At 35.9% G+C, this 21416-nt stretch overlaps 2 protein-coding genes across 14 annotated transcripts in view; one reads left to right on the top strand and one right to left on the bottom strand.

Moving 5' to 3' along the window:
- Positions 1-21416, top strand: part of LOC7475043 (cytochrome P450 705A5) — a 97388-nt gene that overhangs the window by 61289 nt on the left and 14683 nt on the right. The window lies entirely within an intron of this gene.
- Positions 1708-14592, bottom strand: LOC7482282 (clustered mitochondria protein). Of its 3 annotated transcripts, none has more exons than XM_024608500.2 (29): positions 14384-14592; positions 13359-13636; positions 13075-13136; positions 12658-12847; positions 12443-12580; positions 12173-12329; positions 11873-12066; positions 11667-11768; positions 10545-10680; positions 10289-10417; positions 9693-10074; positions 9121-9225; positions 8825-8943; positions 8315-8423; positions 8108-8242; positions 7570-7704; positions 7212-7382; positions 6940-7026; positions 5943-6077; positions 5539-5691; positions 5242-5310; positions 4715-4873; positions 4326-4382; positions 4207-4247; positions 3887-4006; positions 3353-3662; positions 3156-3263; positions 3006-3065; positions 1708-2673 (listed from the first exon to the last, which is right to left on the bottom strand). In XM_024608500.2, exons 2-29 carry the CDS (start codon positions 13594-13596, stop codon positions 2203-2205), a joined length of 4272 nt encoding a protein of 1423 aa, XP_024464268.2. In that variant the 5' UTR covers positions 13597-13636; positions 14384-14592; the 3' UTR covers positions 1708-2202. The 3 variants fall into 3 exon arrangements, with proteins under 3 accessions (XP_024464268.2, XP_024464269.2, XP_024464267.2); XM_024608501.2 differs by having other exon boundaries at positions 13359-13617; XM_024608499.2 differs by having other exon boundaries at positions 13359-13605.

Here is a 21416-nt window from a genome sequence, read left to right as displayed (position 1 = left end):
CAGGACTGGTTTGTCTGATTTTATAGCGCCCTGCTTGTTCTAATTTGGCGTTGCCAATTATTTTTGCTATTCGTTGTTAGGGAACCCATTTTTATGTTGTGTAAATGTATCTAGCTGCATCTTTGCCCGCTCTTCTGCATAGTAAGTGATAAGATTCAGCTGTTGGGATAATTTAATTCTGGCTTCATTAGGAGATTAAATGGGTTATCTGTTTGTAATGAGAGGTTTTTCTGTGACAGAAAAGCTCCTTTTTTTTTATATAGCTTTCTTCACTTTTTTTTTTATATAAAAATTAAAAAAAAATGTTTATTTGTTGAGAATGAAGAAGAATTTTTTTCACCAGAAAAAAAACTTTATTATTACTATTTTCATAAAAGTTATAATTTATAATAGTTATTTTAATATTTTATATTTGTGATAATCTATTTATTTTTTTCCGATCAATTTAAAAATTATCATAAAAAATGGTATATTTATGAACTAAAAAAAGTACACTAGATTTATAATAAAAAATGAAATTATGACGCTAACAAGATATGAAAATGTAAAAAAGAAAAAAAAACTTAAGTCTTACATTACAAAATAGTATTTGTATATCAAAGAAAAATATTGTATCATTTGATTTTTTTATCATTTGAAAAACAATGAAAAAATTGTAAATGAAAACCTTAGGGAACTTAACGATATGTTTTTAGAATTCGAGTCGTTTTTTTTAACTTTAGTTTTCCAAAGAACTGCTGAAGACTTTTGCTGAACTACTCTGTTCCCTTTCTTAATTGTCATTCATCAAATCTAGGCCTGGGAAAAGAAAAATCTCGAAGAACAGCGAAAAACCAGGTATTGGAATTTTCATCTGGTGCTCTTCGCATATTTTGCCTGATAGCCAGCCATGAGAGGATGGATCTTTTATAAGAAGAGAACTGGGAGAAATTCCAATACGAGGGGCGTTGCCTGAGTTATCAGAGAAACTGCCTTCAGAGCCGATGATAGATTGCATGAAGGCACCTTAGTGCATCGCCAGCCTGGTGGGGTGGTAAAACGAGCCCATGCCCTTGCTAGCTGTTGCCTGCGTCCAATTCAATTCAGCTGGATGTTACCCGCTGGCAGTTTGCAAAGGTTTCAACGAAACCATCACGTTTGACAAAAGTTTGACACCGCTCCCAAGCACGAGAACACTTCCCACCCAACATCTTTTGCTTGTTGCATTGTAGAGAAGAGAGTTAGATTTTGCAGAGCAGCAACGCAGCAAGATCGTTTCAGGGAGAACCAAAAGCCCAGATATCAAGTTCAAGTCAAAGCGCCAGGCACATGAATTCATCTCTTGTGAGTCCCGCTCTATACGGTCATATTTGTTTTTTTTATTTGATTTAATATTTTATGGTCATATTAAATCTTTTTATTATTTCAAATTACATCTAAAACTCAAGGGTGTAAATAATAGGTTTAGGTATGCCATGCGTTACACACGTGATTTGAGTTGTTCTCTCTTGCTCAAATGAATATTATTGTTACAGTAAAACTGTTAAATTTTAGAACTTTTAGTTGATCTCGAAGTTTCATAATACTTGGGAAAAGTTACGGTAATTATGAAAAAAATTATATATATACAAATGTATGTAATAAAAAAATTAGTCGCGGGCTATTAATCTTTCAATATTTCAGTGCAGCAACAGCAATGGCCTCTGTTAATTTCCATTAAAAGGCTACTAAAGCAAAAGAAAAAATATTTTCACTGACATGTGAAATCAGTAACAATCCCTTGTCCCTTACAAAACAAAGGAGCCAATAGCAAGCCACCATTGAAAACAACATAAATTTAAAATATCAAAAAAAAAAAAAGAATTCAAGAACTGAATCAAAACAAAAATGCCTACAAAATCAACTACAAAACTAATTTTGAGTTGAAGTTACAGAACTAACTGGCTGGAAAATTAATCACCAATTTATTTGGTGTGCCTACATGAGAACATGTCACACACCTCACGATACCCATGCGCGCTACCTCGATTATATCTAAGAGCTTGCTTACTGGGCAAATAGAGGAATACAGATGGTTTCTTTGGCACGCCTCAGTACCTCCTGTTTCTTAAGAGTAGTAGATGGCTGGTCACCACTGAAATTCATTAAGAAATGTTGCCTCTCCCACAGATGGCAAGAAGTTTAAGCCTTGCTACCAATCAATCCAATCTCTGCCTCTAAACTTTAAGCTGCAACTTTGGCTTTGGCTTTCTGTTTCTTGGCATCTAATGATGCTAAGCCTTTGCCCAATCCAACAGGAGCCTGATCTTGCCCTCCTGATGTTTGGTCTTTTTGAGTATCTACTGGGTCATTAGAAGATTGTCCATTAGTTTCCTCCACTCCACCTGCTGCTTCCTCGTTGTTGACTGTATCTGGAGTTGCCCCTGAATTAATGATGTTGAGGAGCTGAGTGAGAGGTGGCAAAGCTTGAACAGGAACACCATGTGGACGAGTCAAGAGCCCCCTAGCAGCTGCTTTCTTCCTAACTTCTGCTGCTGCACGAGCAGCTCGTTCATCTACTCCCCTTCCCCGTGGAAGTGTCTCACCAACAATAGCTGCATTAAGGGATTTGTTCATGGAACCACTGGTACTCCCAGATCCAGATCCTCCAGCAACCGCAGCAGCTTGGAATGCATGCAACAGGTCAGGATTAGCCTGCCACACAAATCAATGTCAGAAAATCCGATCATCAATAGACACCAGCAGACAGTTACATAAGAGACTTCAGAAACATATACTTGGACATGCCATATTTACAGACAGTTACATCTAGTTAATTAAATTTATTCATGTAATTAAAGATGCATCAGAAAAACAAAGAGAGATGAAAGAACACACAAGGTTTTTCAGCACAACTACTTGGGCACGCTTAATGCCTGCATTGTTATGGGGAACCATTTCCACAAGCACAGAATAACAAAATGCCCATATCCATATATCAATTAATCATATCAGATTTAATCAAAGAAAAAGTAAATAACACTTGCCTTCAATATATCGATCGCCTTTTGAGCAGAAGCTGCATTCAATGCCTGACCTTTCTGCTTCTGTGCATTCATCAGTAAAAGAAAAATTAGAAATTCAGAAAACTTGAGAGACAGAAAAATGAGAACATTTTTGTAACACTATGCATCAACCTGCAGTTCTCGCATCTTAAATGTCTTCATCCAGTTTTGGGAGTCTCGAGTCCTTGAGTCCTCCTCACCAAGCTGTTTGACAAGTATGTCATAGGTTTTCTTCTCATGCTGTGCACAAGAAAAAGCTAATTCAGTAATGTGTATTTCCTTTATATCAGAATAAATTAATGCTAAAGAAATGTCATGCAAAAACATGCCTGGTGTGATAGCTTGAACGCGCCCATACAGTTAAATGCAATTGCAAGAGCATGGTAGCATACAGCAGTTTGAATATGTTCCTCTCCTAAAAGCCTCTCGTTCTTTTTCAAGGCCTCTTGCAGATAGCGAAGAGCTGTATTCATCTTTCCAATGTCCTGGTACATCATTGCAACATTAATGAAGGTTGCAGCCACATCAGGGTGGTCTGGCCCAGAAGACAAACTCAGTAAGAGCAGCGCACGGGACATATGTCGCAATGCAAGTTCTGTTTGGTTTAGTCCATGGTAAAAGAGAGCCATGTTTCCATAACTGCATAATTGCAAAACACACAGTGAGCCAGCAATTCAACCTACCGAATTTTAAAAGAGAGCCATGTTTCCATAACTGTTAATTACAGCAATTTAAACAAAGATATCTCAATTTTCAAAGATCAAGAATGCAGATTATGCCAGACAATTGTCAGTGCATAGCAAAATAACACCACCAAAGAAAAGGAACTTAATGTCAAGGACACAGTGACAAGGAAATAATGCCTGTGGGCAGTGTCGGGGTGGTCTAATCCCAGGCAACGTTCATTTATGATCAACTCCTTGTGCTGTTGGATGATTGCTCCAGCCATATCACCAGCATGATACAAAACCATGGCCAGGTACCTGAAAATTTGAGGTCAAGTGCAAATGAAATTAACAGAGAACCGCTTTGTAACCAGAATTTGAAGTTGGTCGAATTATTGTAGATGACATTGCAGTTTTAATTTATACCTGAAATAGTTAAAATAAGCATAATTTTACATGTTCCTAGGAAACAGAATCAGAAACCCAGCATAGTTTGGTTATTGAGTTATGATGCCTACCGACAACAGTTGGCAACCTCCCGATGCATTGGACCAGTCACCTAAAACACGATACAAAATGGTCAAGATATGTATCTCAGACACTTCCTAACTGAATGAAGAAAAAAAGAATGACAGACCTGTTGAAGAATGGAAAATGCATCGGAAAATGACGTGTAGGCTTCACTAAGCATCCCCTGAAGCAAAAGAAAGAAACAGTACGTAATAACCATCTAATGTAGTTCAAGAAACAAATAGCATATACTCCAACATGTTTTTACATTCCACAAAGTCAAAGATCATATGATAGACTTGCAACTTGCCAACGTGAAAGGCTATTCTACTTGAAAATAGTGCTACCCATGAATGATACTCCAATTTTGCAGATACTGTCTTTACCAAAAATAAAATTTGAAGCTGAAACCTATACCTGTCCTAGAAGAAACATTATCCAATAACAAATTTTAATTCTTGATGATCAACACGGTATGGTCATGTGAGATCACTAATGAGCATGTCTAGGGCATACCTCAGCTAGTTGAACCTTTCCGGTTTCCACAATATCCTTAGCTTCTGAACATAGAGGAACCGAATGCTTTACCACGGGTTGGAGATTCAAGATATCTGACAGTTGGAATGGCATTGCAGCATTGAGATCATATTTGCGAGCTGCGATGGTAATGCCCATCTGTTATGGAAACCACAAAAAGAAAAATTATTAACCATTTAGAATGTCAACCACAAGCCAAAAAGAAATTCATTGGTCTATTCTGAACTACCAGAATATAATTACAAATAGCATCCAAAAAGGCAAACACGAGCTCTTTTTTTTTCTTTCAAGAAAACAGTAAAAAGGAAACAACAGTCAGATTGGTTGAGGAAATAAGTAGCATGGGTATTTATGGCCACTGCTGAACATATACTTTTTTAAAAAGCACTGTTCCAGGCATCACAGGATGAGAAAGACATTGACCACAAATCAATCATTGTGAAAACTCCAAAAATACAAATACAGTTGTATCAATATAAATGGATGAGATAGGAACTGAAGCTGACCTTTTGGCACAGATTCCGAATAACCGAGACTTTCTTCACTTGTGACCTCGCATCCTCTGGTAACTCAAACTAAACACAGAAGAACATTAGATTCAGGATATGCTACAGTGCAGAAGATCACTTAAATGTTTTATTTTAGCAGAGGCAATAGAATAAGGGACCCCACACAAATGATATGGTAGCAATGTTTCCCATATGACAAATAGATAGCAATGTAATAAAATGGACTAATTCAACTTCCAGAGAATCTCTGATTATTCCTGTAGTGCATATACCCCACGTAATGGAATAAGATACCTGATATTTGAGCTCTGCAAGTTCCTGAATGTCAGACCATAGAGTTTCTGAGCTAACATTCATATATGAGGATTGGTTCTTTCTTGCAGATGCTCCTTTCCACCTTGTTTGTCCCCTAGAGGATTTTCCTGAAGACTGATTGCCAGATTGTTCCTGTAAGTGTTTCAAAATAAGAAACCAGTCAAATAAACAATGATGTGAGAGAGTCTCTATAGCATTAAACATATTTCAACTTTTAGACAACTCTTCCTCTCCCTGTGAGATTTGACCTATCAAATCTGTGACATGGTATGGTCAACATAGCACATGGGGCCTTGAGAAGTAGCTGATAACATCTTAGAACCAAATATAATGCATAATACAGTAACCAAAAAACTATGACTATTAATCTTTTGTGGACATACTTTCTTTGCTGCTCTTGAATGCGGACCATTAGCTGAAACTTTTATGCCAACAGCTTGACAAGTTCCAAAGAAACAGTTGAAAAAATGAGAAATTGCTGGCCCTAGATCATTATCATCTGTATCCCTGAGAAGATCCTGCATCACCAGAAAAATGGTGGGAGAGACAATTACTTAGTACCAGACGCAAAAGTTTAAAGGACAATATATTTCTCTGTGCGCATGCACTTTTTCATATTAAGCACCCTCTGCAAATGCCAATAAAAAAATCAGAATTTCTTATTATGATTACACACAATAAGAGCTGGTTGCACTTTCCCATGTATGATAAAATTGATAGCACCAAAACAGCCACCAATCCCCATAACTAGAAAAGGGAAGTTAAATTTGAATATCAAATGAGATGCAATTAAGAATAAGCCCAGTCTACCGGAGACTCCTCAAATTGGAGTCACGAAAAAATTCAGCCATTAAATCAGTGAACCCTCCAATGATCTAATTGTGGTATTTTTTTTTTTTTGGAATGCATCCAGGTTGTGTTCTTCAGTACAGAACATATAGCATTGTTCCACAATTTGCATCAAAGATCTATTGCCAATTAATGGCGGACGCAAATATAATTCATTAGAAAAGAATGTGTCAGAGCTACTTCGGGTCCCAAACAGGTTTGCACAAGCAACTTAATCACTTGAAGGTTAGATGCCTGACCTGGACTGACTAAATAATTCCATGATTAGAAGTTTCAGATATCATCTAACTAGTGATTAACTGGAACAATAAAATCCTAAAAAACACTTCAGAGAAGTACAAAATGCCTCTCTAAGGAAACTGGGCAGCCCATTTGCCAAGACACAACAGAAAATGCTGTCAACATGCACATGTAATACGTATTGTATTAATTTAAAGACCTTCAAAAGTTATTCGAAAAATAGAACAAAGAAATGTAAGAAAATTCCAAAGCAATCTGTGGCATTTAAGGAGGTCAGTTAAAGGTGATCACCTTGAGGATGTGCTTTGCAGACCGGACAACAATCTCATTGGAACAAAGATCCCATAGATGAGGTAAGTGTTTTATCCCTTCAGCTACCTGAAGAAATCATCGATTTGTGTCAAATGCTACCCAACAGAACACACATTAAATAATAGACAAGAGTGACTTCCATGATCACTAATTGAAGTTGAACTACAAAACTTGTCAGTTAACAAAATAATTGTGTTGGAATCTTAGCACCTCAAATTGCCAGAGAGCATTAAATAAACGTATATGCTTACCTTTCCCATGTAGCGAACATTAATTCCATGAGCATGTAGTGCTTCGGTAAGAGTCTGTCCATCCATGGGCGAGACTTCAAGTGTGCAAAGATCTTGGATGAACTTTGGAAGCACAGTATTTGCAAGATATGAACCCACTTTCTTCACATTTTCTTCATCTGCTGCAATCTCCTGATAAATGGAAATGAAAATAGAACTATGAACTCCTAGCTGGTTGGTGTTACTGTGTGGCTACCGCAACAGCTTTTGGGCCATGATTGGTAACCAAGATATTTGTTCACTACTCAGAAACCGAGCAAATTCAAATGGATACTTCAATGAGATTTACAAAAAGAAAACTGAAAGGTTAGATGTTCACCTCCGGATCACCAGACAACTTGAACTCGGTAAAAACATTAGGGTTAAAAAGTATTTCTTCACAAGATTCAGAGCTTCCAGCAAGAGCAGGAGCACTTTCTTCTACAGTGTCAGCTTTCCCTTCTTTAGCAATCTCCTGTGACCAATGCAAAGAGCCACATGATTCAAATGGTTGCTCACACAATTGTGGGAAAGTTAAGTTCATATACATATCACAATAAATCACTTGGCATTTATTGCAAAATTTAGTTTACACTTGCCCTCCAAAGAAATCCGTAACCATATGTTACCTAATTGAACATATTACTGTAACCATGTATTGCTTCAGATATAATAAGAGAATTTCCACACTCGGGCACAATCATGCCATGTTGCAGCATTTACAACCATAATAAAAACAAACATTTCAATTGCACAGGAACCCTCCAGATTACTCCACACGTGCACACTTTTCAATCCCATGAACCTCATGGAGTGCAATTTATGCTAGCTTAAGCATGGAGCCAGAACTGAGAAAAAGGTTAGCAAACAATGCTTACTTGATTGTTGATGGAAGCTGCAGCTTCCTCAGGTTTAACTTGCTCATCACCAGTAGTAACTTCTGTAGAATCTGCAGCCACGTGAGCCCCTCCCTCGGATTTTGGTCTACTCTTCAATCTTGCCACAGCTTCAGCCTTCTCCAATAAAAAATAAAGAACATGAGCAAACAAGCCCAAGATTACATAATTTTGTCTATAAGAACATACCTGACAGAAGGCAGAAATTAATTCTGGTCTCAATATGCAAAACCGCGAGCCAGGTCCAGTATAGTTTGCATCACGAGGAGTTGCTCTCATCAAGTCTAGTAGATAATGCCTGGATAGAAGAAACAAAAGACCCATATAATAACATGGTGAAGAATGGCATAGAAAGATTAAATACTATGGGGATGATAATAATGTGATACTGCCTCACTCCACACCAACAGCAGTTTGATGCTGAAAGTTAATTAAATATACAGAAGTATACAGCAATGCAGATGCTGATTTATTTCTTTGATTTTCATTTCATGTTTTAGTGAGAAAAGAACACAACTACGGAATGATCAGCAGTCAAGTAAGGCAGTTCTCAGACTGATGCCAGTCACCTTATAAGTGTCAAGCCTAAGTATACTATAACAAACAAAGGCAATAGAGATGACAAAGAGAAAGGGCTACAAAATGATAGAAGTGAAGAGAACTTAAAAAGATAATAACCCAATAAAACAATCACCTCACCTGTCATCACTACCTACAATGCCCTTGCATTCTACTGGAGCAGCTAATTTGAAAGCATCCCCGGATCCATCTAGGACAGTGTGTTCCTTGAGATGAAGGCGTTTAGCAGCTTCCACTACCTGAGACACACAAAGATCAGTACTTAATGAATAAGTGTCTCATATACACATCTAAGAACATGCTGATGTTTATATTAACAAACATTAACAAAACTATCTACCTTGAATATAAGATATTCTCAATTAATGTTTGCATCACCATCAACCCATAACATGATAACTTAAATTCTTTCTCACCTTAGAATGAAAATCTTCATTCCAGCATATTTTCTTTCCATTATCAACAGAACCATATAGAAGAGAGTCTGATTTATCCCCTTGAAGAATGCCAGGTAAGACACTCTACAACAAAATTCAAAAGAGTGGGATGATAATATGTCCAAAAACATTAAAAATAAGTCTAAGAAAGAAAAGACAGGAATAACAAAAATGACTACTGGCTGTCAAGTGAGGCAAGGAGTTCAATGCAATAGGGAACACAACAAGGAGTAGGATTTGCAATATTGTTCTTTTTTCCCCTAATATCAGAGATAAGCAGTCTTTATTAGCAAACAAGTTGTAAAATAACTTATGCTGACAAAGGAAAAGGAGACTACCAATATTGTCGAGCAACAAAAAAGGGCAATTTGCCTAAAATTGCATTCCTTTTTAAAAGAATTTCAATGATAACTAGATGCATACATGTTAGACTAAAGTGTCACACGCGAGTTTGTGTTTCTGTATATGTGGTTGTGGTTGTGAGCGTGAGCGTGAGTGTGAGTGTGAGTGTGAGTGTGAGTGTGAGTGTGAGTCGCATCTATGATACAAACCTGGGCTACCACTCTGTGACCCCTGTAATCAATTATGGCCATGGCAAGATTATATAAACCAGGGACATCAGCTTCCTGGTAGGCTTTGGTGCCTTTCAGATCATTATTTGCCGACGCATATGTAGCTTGTTCACTCTCGGCCAACTGCGGCTCAGAAGATGACTCGGGATGCAATTCCACCACTTCAACGGTTGATCCATCAGATTTCACCCCATTGGCAATTCCACCATCCCCATGCAAATCGCTGGTGACCTTTTCAGATGAATTAATTGAAGAACTGGTGTTCTCTGTCTTTGAACTAGTATCTGAATTACATTTCTTGGAGAGCTGTTCAAGGTCCACGTCCACAGCAAAACTGAAGAATATATTGTTGTGAACATACCTAGAATAAGAATAAACAAGAACAAGCTATTATGAAAAGGTTTAATGATGATCACAAACCTCTCAAAGAAATAGCATTTTGGCTAGCATAGCCCATCACCATTAAAAAAAAAATGATGCAGAATTATATCATGCAATGCTCAACCAAAGAAAAATAGCATTGACTTCTCATGAGGATGGAATAGAAATTCAGAATTTTTAAAGGTCCCACTAACATATGAAAGCACTCTGGATCAGTTGGATTTATGGGGGGAATACATCTGTTGATGACTCCAATAGCACCTTTAACTGCTGCATCAACAAAGTCCGAAGTTACTTTGTAGAGAGCCCTATCACGCAAAATCCTGCAACAAAAAATTCCTGATAAGGGATAGGGGATGAAATTATATAAAGGAATTGTACGTTGAAGAAACAAAACAGCACACAACATGCATAACTTTATAAAGTTGCTAGAACAGATGACAAATATACCTTTCCTGAGGAGCTGAATGGGGAAACTCCCGACAGGATTGCAACTCCTCATTCCAATCTCTTTGCATGCCAATCAGCTCACTACCATATGAAAGAGTCAGTGCATCCTCTGCTCTGGCCGCATCACGTCTGTGGTCTGACAAAAAAACATGAATCTCATAAGGGTGAAATGTCAAACGAACCTAGAAGTTCCACAGATTTGTCATTCTTATGGATAGTAGCCGATTCATATGAAGGTGCATATTTCTTCCATGCTATCTATAACATGCTGCAGTGCCTTGAATTGGTACTTCAAAACCATTTTCTTTGTTTTGTTTTGATCTTCATTTTAGTAGCACATGTCAATATATTTATTATAAAATTTCACCACTAAATGAAGTTCTAATTATCTTCTCAAAACAAAAACTTTTCCAGAACAATCAATTAGTTGTAGCAGACTGTTCTTACATTTCAGGCCTGAAAGAAGACAAAATCACATGGGACCTAAATAAGTAATTTTTTTCCAAATTTAATCTATTAAGAAAAGCATTATCTAAAAATTATGGTAGGAATAACAAATAAAGACTGATAAAAGAAGTGTAAGGAGATACAGGGCAAGGTTGATTTTATCTGATTCCTTTTGGTTGTTATTTCTGTTAAGCTTGAAAAGACTTGTTGCTGTAAAACAGGATGGCTCCCAAGTGGGTGAAAACTGATCAGACTCTGAAGAAAAGCTCTCTTCTCCTCGAACTACAATTCCTCCTTTCAATTTTCTCTCTTCAATTGCCTTTTTTCATCTCTCTGTTCTCTAATCATCCCTCCCATTTCTTGCACTGCAATGTTTTCAATGTAGCTACACCACCATAACACCCTCCCCCCGCGTTACTAAATGAACAAAAGAATGATATAAATGAAGGAAGAGTTTGAAGCTTGGATGGCACTGGACGAGTTTGAGAGTGAGCAACGAAAAAAAATCTAATCAAAATTAGAATTACAGCTCAGGCCTTATCTCGAAGAAGCCAAAATACATTGAGTTGATTTATTCTAGAAATTGCAAGGAAAAGGAGTTCATTCAAGTTAACACAGCAAGGTTTCGCAACTTCATGAGGACTAAATTGCACGAATATTCAAAGTTACACTTACCAGGAACTGGGTATAATCCTAGCCATGAACAAGGTGGCAGGAGAGATTGAACATTTTCAAAAGGGTGTGCAGAGCCCTTATGCTCCAAAATTTCACGAAGAGCTTCAAAACAGGAACACGTGGGGAAACATATCATTCAAAAGTCAGCACTAAGAAATCTACTTCAAGCCCCAATAAACCATAAATTCTGAATCACCTCCCTTTACCTTTTTTGAACTTGGGACTGATTCTCTGCAGGAGTCCAACAAGGGTAGTTGCTTCAGAGGTAGCTTTACTTGGCCTTGGGTCAAGGACATTCCCTGTGCTTGAATTGACATAGAACATCTTTGTGGTTCCAGTAATACAATATTTGTTACCCTCCAATGTTATTACATCCAAATAAATCAAATCCCCAACGAGCCTGGAGAGGCAACCAAGAAAACATTATTTTGCCAAAACACATTCCAAGGGAAATGTCAAATTATTTGCGCAATAGTCAAAGAGGAGAAAGAGTGAGAGGGCCAAACCTTCTATGGCTTGGGGGAGGATTGAAGGATGAAAATATAATACTGTCCACACACATGATCTCCTTTGCTGGGAATGACAACAATTTACCAACCGAACCTGCAACATCCTCCATAAATCCCATACCATCAAGCTCAGGGACCTCAGTTTTTCCAGTATCTACATTAAAGTGAAATGCACTGTATAAACACCTTTGGCATTAAATGAAGTGTTAAGAACTACTTCATAAATAATTAGAGGAGAATGATTGTAGGATGAATATCACAAGCCACCTGAACCAAGAGCTTTGTTTTGTGCTTTTTCGTACTCTAAAGCAAGGGACGTTGATAATGAAGCATGAAGTGTAGAAAGTGAAAGCAATTCTCTTGTGCGGTGAACATGAGCCCTGATCGATCTATCATCATAAGGTGCTGCCAATAAAGTTTCCATGTTAGAAGTGTCCATAAATGGATCTCTACTACCAAAAGAACAAGTAATGCTAACAGACCAGCAACCATCTCCAAGGAGCAACCACCAGAAGTAATGTCAGCTACTTCAGATATTTCATTATAATCTTCTATTTGAAGAGTTGAACCATCCTTTGTGTGCAGCAACAAGTCATAGCATGTAAAGAAACATGTTTCGGGAGCATCGAGAAGGAATTGTCTTACATCCATGACGGAATCTCCTGGGTTCAACTGCGATTGTTTATTATTTATCATTTGATTGACGTGAATAAGCAAATGGCGTGCCAAGAGAAAGAGCATGTTTAAAACTAGAGGTAATTAGTTTGTTGACAAAAAAAACTTGTGTTGCAGAATGGGGACAGAAAAAAAGGTACTGTGAGGGTAAATCAAATGCACAAGTATCATTCCCATTGAAATTGTCAAACAATAACATTATTTTAATGAACAACTTAGCTCACTTGTAACTCAAGCTTCTCGCTACTTTGTGTTTTGACAGAGACGGGGTAAAGATGAAGATCACCTGCGCTCACAGGGAAAACACAACATGAGAGGTGTGACAAAACATAAGACAAAGATTACAAACCAGCAATGCAGCATTTAATTACGTTCAAGTTCAACAAATGATTGGCATGGTCATTTTTCTAAGTTGGGTTGGCACATAAATAGTAATGTTACAAAACCAAGCTGTTGGTGGAAAGCAATGAGATTTTGGAAAGCAAAAAATAACTATCATGAAGGCAACCTTGCTTTGCTTCACTCGTAGAATTTGCTGTTTCAGACTCCTTTATCTCTGAGGTGCCATTAGCAGGTTCACCCCCAGCTGGTGCTCCATTAACAATAGCTACACCAACTTCTGAAGCAGCTTCAGAAGCGGTTATGTCATCTTTCACAGGAGCATCAGATGACGCTGTTGGCTCTGAAGAATTTGTTGTGCTATTGGATCCTCTCCGGTTCCTCCCTTTATTAGATTTCCCAGCCATTCTCACCTCCTAGGTCAAAAACTTTAACAGGGTTCACTAGCTTTCAAAAAGAAACTATCCGGTTCAGCGATAAATGGAAACACTATCAGTATATCAAAGAGTCAGAATACCCACAAGAGAATGCAGTCATTCATTGATATGTCTGTGTGTGCGCATCTGTAAGTACTCTGGCATATAAATGAATGCATATTTCATTTAGAAAACAGTGATGTGAGACTTTCAATATTCCCCCACTTACTTATCTTGGAAAGCTTCTGATGTAGAGCCAGAGAACAAGATTACCAACTCAACAGAGACGCACTCGATCAGTTTCAAACCTTGTAGCTTAAAAGCCAAAAGGCACTTTCAAGTTTCAATCATTAAAAAATGAACTAAAGCAGCCATTAAGTTACAGTGTCTATCGCAGAAGCAACAGACACTCGTAAACAAACTTTAATCCTGTGGCATCAACTCACTTTGATGATTCTATTTTCACTTTCAGATTAAAACTGTGAGACCGGTTTTAAGAAACGCCACAATCGCACCCCCGTGTCGATAAACATAAAAATCAATTAATTCACAGCCCGATAATACATACAACAGATTTCAGGTTACATTAAGAATTAAAATAATCAAATTCCGTAACCAGAAATCAAAACTTTGCCCTCTAAACACTAATTCTACACACAGAAATATCAAACAAATCACGACCAATAAAAGAAAAGGGGTTCGTGGAAAAACATGCAAAATGCAAAGGAAAGGAACCAGAACACAAAAAGACTCGAACTTCATTGATTATTATTATTACCAATTAAGTGACGAAAAAAGCTTGAACAAATCGTAGCTCTATATCAGCAAGCAGATACACACGTGGGTATATTGTTGGTGGTGGTGAGCGCGTGCAAGTATATGTTAGTAGAAATGTGGAGAGAGAGGGAGGGGAGGGGAAGGGTTTTAGAGAGAGAAAGAGAGAGGCTGAGGTTTTAGCAGGAGGGCTAACAACTCAGGAAGTGGCTGAGAGGCGGCGAAATTTCTCCCTTTTTATTTTAATTGCTTTGCTTTGTAGAGACCCAATTTTACTGGGCTTGGGCTTCGTAATTGATTTCTTGAAGGAGTCCTTTTTTTTTTTTTTCCAGTTCTTGTTAGATATTGCTTTGGTTTTTTGTTTTTTTTTAAAAAAAAGAAAGTAGAAATATATTCTGTTGCATTGTTGTGTTTATTTTTCTATGGATAATTTTAAAAAATAAAATAAGTTTTAAAAAATAACAGAAAGTAGTTTTTAATTTTTAATTTTTCTTTTTATACGTTACGTTATCACTAATTTTCAATTACCATTTTAATTAACATAATCTCCCTTTCATCTCCTTTTCATTTCGCTTCTTCGCCTTTATTATTATCGTCCATATTAAAGCAATTGTCATTTTTATTTAGGTATGATTGTTTGTGTTTTAAAAATATCTTAAAAAAATTTAAATTTTTTTTATTTTTTTCTTTAAATTAATATTTTTTAAAGTTTTCAGATCATTTTTATGCGCTGATATCAAAAATATTTTTTTAAAAAAAATATTATTTTAATATATTTCCGAGTAAAAAACACTTTAAAAAATAACTCCAACCATACTTTCAAAATCAACCACTTCTTCACCACAGTCATTATTATTGTGAAATACTATAAACTTTGATTTATCATTATTTTTAGCGATATACCAATTATCACCTTGCCATCTTCACCACTGCTGCTATGCATTTTATTGTCGTGTTGCCACTACTCCATTGTCGTGATTAAATTACATAGCAGTATTATTTTTTATATTTTTAACCAATAATATATTACCATATTTCTTAAAATAAACACGTTTCAGGATTTTTCCTTCATATATTCTCATTAAAAATAAATAGTTTTAAAAAACACAAAAAACAGGAGATGGTATCAAATTACCTCCATTATTTCTTTTAGCATGTATCCTGGAAGAAAAAACAAACATTTTGGAGTATATTGATATATTATACCTCTAAACAGTGTTTGAGTTTTAGTTGTTCTTGACTGTAATAAAATAAAAACATTAAACAAGAGTTAGAGATATTGTTAAGGACTTGTACTTGCTTTGAAGGAATGAAATAGTTTCTTTCTTTTTCGGAAATGAAAATCAGTCAATAAATTGTTAAAAGTTAGTATTTTCATTGAATTTACTTGTTGATAGTTATTTTTTAAAGTATTTTTTGTTTAAAAATATATTAAAATAATATTTTTTTATTTTAAAAAATTATTTTTAACATCAACATATTAAGACAATTTAAAAATATTAAAATAAATTAATTTAAAATAAATAAAAATATAAAAATATTTTTAAAATACAAAAATAAACCTTTCTTAGAATTACTATTATGGAGTTGTTTGCTGATACGATGTCATTGCCCTTTTTCCAAGGTGTCTTGTTTGTGCATGTATAGGCGTTGAATCCTCCTTGCCCTATCGGCGACCGGAAGGGGCCATCGGGTAAAAGGTCACTGGCCTTTCGTTGTGGTTTTGGATGGACATGATTAATTGAAATTCCTTGATTTCTGTAAACAAATTGATTATTGTACATGCTTGATTGTGTAATATTTAAAGAGAAAAAAAAAATGTTTCTGTAGAGTGTAAATTATTATGGGCAATTCCACTCGCAACTTCGGCCTTGGGGGCTAGATTTTCACTCCTTCTCTCTTGTGGCTACAGTTCCAGTAGCTCTCTGTTGGGTATTCTCCCTTTTTCAAATCCTTTCAGGTCCCGTCTCTCGAGGTTTGTGTTTACTCCCATGATGGGCACGCCACCGTGCGGTGAATTATATTTTATCAGTGTGCTAAGAAACGTGATGTAAACTATGTTTTAAAAAAATATTTTTTTATATTTTTATATTATTATTTTAATATATTTTTAAATAAAAAATTACCATTAATGTACTCCAAAACACACCCCAAATCTTCACATTTAAATCCATGGTCTGAAAAGGTGATATATAGAATGTACTGTTCTTTCACTATTGATAGGATTCCAAGTTAATTCTGCACATGAAAAAAAAAAGAAGAAGGTGACGTTATTATATATGTGTTTTTTCATAACATGAAAATTGTTAAATGATATATATAGAAAGATGATTCCTTTTTTTAATAAGACGGGTGAAAAAATATATATTCATGGGTAAGTGGAAAAAAAAATTTAACCTTTGTTGGTAGCTAAAATAAAAAGTTAATTTTCCCACATGAAATGAAAGATAAATATAAATACAAATATTTTACTATGGATATTATTTTTATTATATGCATTTTTTAATTTAACTTAGAGATTTATTATGGTTGTCATATGATTTTTGTTTTTTTTAAATGCATATGGTTGTTATATGATCCTTGTTTTTTAAATGCATGTGCAACATATCTATTCTAGCTTGTTTGGGAGTGTGATTGTGGTTGTTTTTTAAAGTGTTTTCACTCGGAAATACATTAAAATAATTTTCACTGATTAATTTTTTCAAAAGCGTTTTTAAAACGCTATAACAAACAGGGTCAAATATAAGAGGAAAATAAAATAAAGATAATTGAAAATAATCTATTAAAGATACTATGAAATCATGTAAACCATAAAAAAAAATATCTATATCATTTTTAAAATAGCTAAACTAGACAATTTTAAAAATGAGAGCAAGGATATTAATTCAAAGAATTAAGAAAGACAAAAAACAATTTAAAAGGCTAGGGATTGGCGGGTCTAGAAGCCAAGGTCAGGCGCTTAGTTTCCTTGTTTTTTCAGATGAGTGGGCGACGATGCATCGTCCTTTGATTGTTTTTTTTTTTTTAATTAAATAGACAGCATGTCGTCTATCATCCATGGTTGCTCTCTTCGATCACTTCAAATCATCGAAAGATCATGAATTGGATTTTTGAACCTAAAAACCCTGATTTTTATGGGCCAATTTAACCAGCCGACAAATTACTTCCACAAACGACAAACTCCATGGGCTTTCCAGCCTCAAAACATGTAGGGTGAACTTAGTGATAAATTATATTTGCCCCACGGATCCATCTCTAGGGCGGGCCCAATAAAGGTCCATAGTTCCTTTAGATGACCTGGCGATAAATTTTATTATTAAAAGTCAAGGGTCAAAGTATCCTGCCCATTGTTTTTGAAGGAGATTTTTGTTGTCATATGTGAGAGATTAATAAAGTCAAATCAACTTCACCTGATTGTCCTCCAAATGAAAAAAAATATGCTTACTTCTTTAATTTATTTTTTAAGTTCAAATCTCTTAATTAGTATCTCTAAAAATTTATTAAATCTTTTGAACATATAATATCGATGTGGAGTATGTTTTTAAAATTATTCAAAAAACCAGACTTAATCCTAGTTAATATATAAATTAATTGGAGTTTTCAAGTTAACCCTGAAAAAGTAAAATAAAATAAAGTCAAATATAAAATGTTTGATTTTTATTACATGTCAAGCTGAAGGAATTGAAAGGTCATACGAATATAGTACGCTGTAATCATTTAAAAGAAATTTCACAATCTTGATTATGATTGAAATTTCAAAGATGGTGCTGTATTAATAGTTGTGTTTAAATTTTTTTTATTTAAAAATATATATAAATAATAATTTTTTATTTTTAAAAATTATTTTTGATATTAGTATATTAAAATAATTTAAAAAATAAAAAAATAATTTAAAATAATTTTTTAAAATTTTTTTAGAAACGTGAATTCAATTTTCAACCGCGCTACCAATGCAAAATTCTCGAAGGTGAAGTTTTGCAGAAACTCGCCTTCCTATGATTTCCTGGCATGGTCACCTTTCTCTACGCGGCTTCTTGATTATTTCTCCTCTCTCTTTCAGCTATATATAGGCCTATTCTTCTCGTTGTTCATCAAATCAAATAAATAAAATAAAATCTCCAGATTTAAATTACGAATTTTCTTTCAATATTTTCTTTGGTGTAAAAGTGAAGATGAAGCTCAATAAAGTGACCAAGATACTCATAGTTGTCACGATCATTACCCTACTGGTAACATCAATAGCAGCCGCAGGTGGAGGCGGAGGCGGTGGTGGAAGAGGAGGCGGAGGTGGTGGAGGTGGAGGTAGAGGTGGTGGTGGAGGTAAAGGTGGTGGTCCTGCAAGAGGTGGGGGTACCCCAGCAAAAGGAAGTAGCCCTGGGACACGCAACGTTGGAGGCGGCGGTACCAGTACCGTTCCTGGTGGAGCTGCAGGTGGTGGTGGGCCAGTACTGGGGGGTTCTGGTCATGCTGGAGGGAATTCAGGTTCTGTGTCTGTTGCAAGGGATCCTGCTTCCATGTTGCTGCATGTTCTTGTAATGTTTTGCATTTTCTTTGTGTTAATAATGTATTAGGTTTAATTGCTTAACCTCTTCAAATAACTTGTATACATATATATATATGACCAGAAATATTGGTTTTATATTAAATAATTGAGAGGTTAATTAATTAATGATTTCTTTGTTAGTTTGAACCGTGTTCTTATTATGATTTGTTATCATGTTGTCCGAAAATTGAGCCTAATGCGTTTGCAGTCACGAGTTTTGAATTTGCCAACTGTATCCATTTTCGAGTAATTTTATGGTGTCCATCTGTTTCTTTTTTTTGCAAAGTCGTCACGGTAAAATATCTAAAAGGGTATCACGAGCTATTTTATTTCCCTGCACACGATAAAATTTTCCAGCTCAAATCTTATCAATGGAATCCCGGCTTTTTTCATAGTCGCTCCCGTTGGCATGATTTCTCAACATTTGCAAAACAATGCTGCTAAAAAAATTATTTTCTTTGAGCTGGCCTAGTTAGTGATTTAGCAATTGGGATTAGTCAAGCTTAATTCTTTGCTAATCTTTTCCAATCACTTCCGGCAAATTAAGCCACCATGACTTCTTCCATTGTTAAATGTAACTCAGAGACTTGTAGCTGCGAAAGAATGTGTTGAATGCCAAACAATCAGCTTTGAAATTTGCAGTACAACATATTTTACTTAACTATTTTATGGTGTTTCTGATGAATACTACAGACATCCCTAGCCTACATTATTTGCAAGCAGCGGTGAAGGGAGGGCTACGTCTACACCCTCCAATACCCATAACGCGTAGGCTGCGCGGCGATGGTTGTAAAATTGGAGAATTCGGTTTACCTGAAGAGACTGCAGTACTAATCAATTTGTATTCCATACCGAGGGATCCGGAGGCTTGGGATAATCCTGATGAGTTTTGCCCACAGAGATTCCTGGTTTGCCCTGTGGAACAAGGTAACGAAATGGAAACTAAGAAGGGGCAAAATTTTGGTTTTGTTCTGTTTGGCGGAGGAAGAAGAAGGTGTCCTGGTGCAAAATTGGCCTTCATTTTGATGAATACTACAGTTGCAGCTATGGTTCAATGCTTGTTTGGAAGATTGGTACAGATGAAGATGGAGCAAAGTTTAACATGCAATGATGCAAGAAAAATCAGGCATGACTATGCACATGGCCAATCCACTTGCGTGTCTTCCTGTGGTTCACTTTAAATAATCAACTACATGAATGTCATGATTTCTGATGTAGGCATTTGCTGTCTTTGTTAGTTAGCTTTCTAATCATAAATCAAAACAAACATAGCTTATTAGGCAATGATTTGAGTCCTACTTTCAGATATCATCTAATATTATAAACATCAAGAAACCGTTAAGTCAACCAATTCTATCATGTCAAGCCTAATGTCTACTGAAAGAAAATGCCTGGGAACCTGGGCTGAAAATCACACAAAAGCCAGAACAATAGCAAGAGCCCAGAGGAAGATAAAGAAGGTAGCAAACAATAAAACAGGAGGAGGTAGAAGCACATTACCAGAGTGTAAAAGCCCCAAGTCCAACCAGAAACGATGCGAACATGGATGGCAGATCAGTATATAACTGCATATCTTACTAGCAATATCGATGGCGTTTTATCTATCGTTTTCATCCACAACAGATGATCAATTGAATGTAAAATTGTACATTCTTCTTCCTTAACATTTAAACTCCTAAATATTAATGTCCAGAGAGGTTCTTGGTTTCCCTGAATGAAAAGGATAACCGAAGGGGAACTAAAAAGAAGAGATATTTTAATTTCGTTCCATTTGGCTGGGGAAGGAGAATATGTACCGGTTCAAACATGGCCTTCAGTTTAATGAAGAAACAATTGCATCTTTGATGGGAAGGTTTTTGGAGTGGATGGGGAGAAGGTAACATACCAGGCATGACCACTGTGAGAATGCTCGTCCACTTTTATGTCTTCATGTGATAAACTTCAACCATTTGCTGCTTGAGCAGTCCGCAAACTTAAACCACTTTTTTGTCTAGATTTTGGAAACTTTATATCCGAAATCCAATTGACGGGAATTACTGGTTTTATGCAAAGTGGACAAGCAAGTAGGCTATTGGTTTACGAGTTCTATTGGGCTAAGCAAATGCTTCAGAAGAATTGTTTTCTTTTCTTTTCTTTTTGTTGCTGTGTTGATGAGAATCTCCCGTTGTGCCTATACATACTATATATGGAAGGAGAGAAACAATAGGGGGGTGCATAATGTTGGAGTTTTCACTATAGATTTAACACTGAAGAACAGTACTGTCCAAGCTGTTCAGTGTAGGTTACATAATACCACAATCTCGAAGGAAGCCTTGTTCAATTCTAAGTTTCCTGAGACTTGTCATTTGCAGACTATAGCTGATTCTTTTATGCATAGATTTCTTTGTGTATCTGTTAGTTTGTCTTTGTTTCTAAATCTGTTTTCCTGTAAGCTTGAATATGTTTTTTTTCTTTAGTTGACTTACTGTACTGACTCCATATTTTTCAAAAGAAA

Source organism: Populus trichocarpa, chromosome 9 (assembly GCF_000002775.5).
Source record: "Populus trichocarpa isolate Nisqually-1 chromosome 9, P.trichocarpa_v4.1, whole genome shotgun sequence".
In the NCBI taxonomy this organism is placed as follows: domain Eukaryota; kingdom Viridiplantae; phylum Streptophyta; class Magnoliopsida; order Malpighiales; family Salicaceae; genus Populus; species Populus trichocarpa.
This window is presented reverse-complemented; position numbering and strand designations above follow the sequence as displayed.

What these genes read in the sequence shown, in the direction of transcription:
- LOC7482282 (XM_024608500.2), bottom strand. Translation starts at nt 13,596, where the DNA reads ATGGCTGGGAAATCTAATAAAGGGAGGAACCGGAGAGGATCCAATAGC. An exon ending in CCTCCCCCAAGCCATAGAAG is followed by an intron (nt 12,067 to 12,172) that starts GTTTGGCCCTCT and finishes TTGCCTCTCCAG; the next exon opens with GCTCGTTGGGGATTTGATTT. An exon ending in TTGCAGAGCTCAAATATCAG is followed by an intron (nt 5,311 to 5,538) that starts GTATCTTATTCC and finishes TTCTGTGTTTAG; the next exon opens with TTTGAGTTACCAGAGGATGC.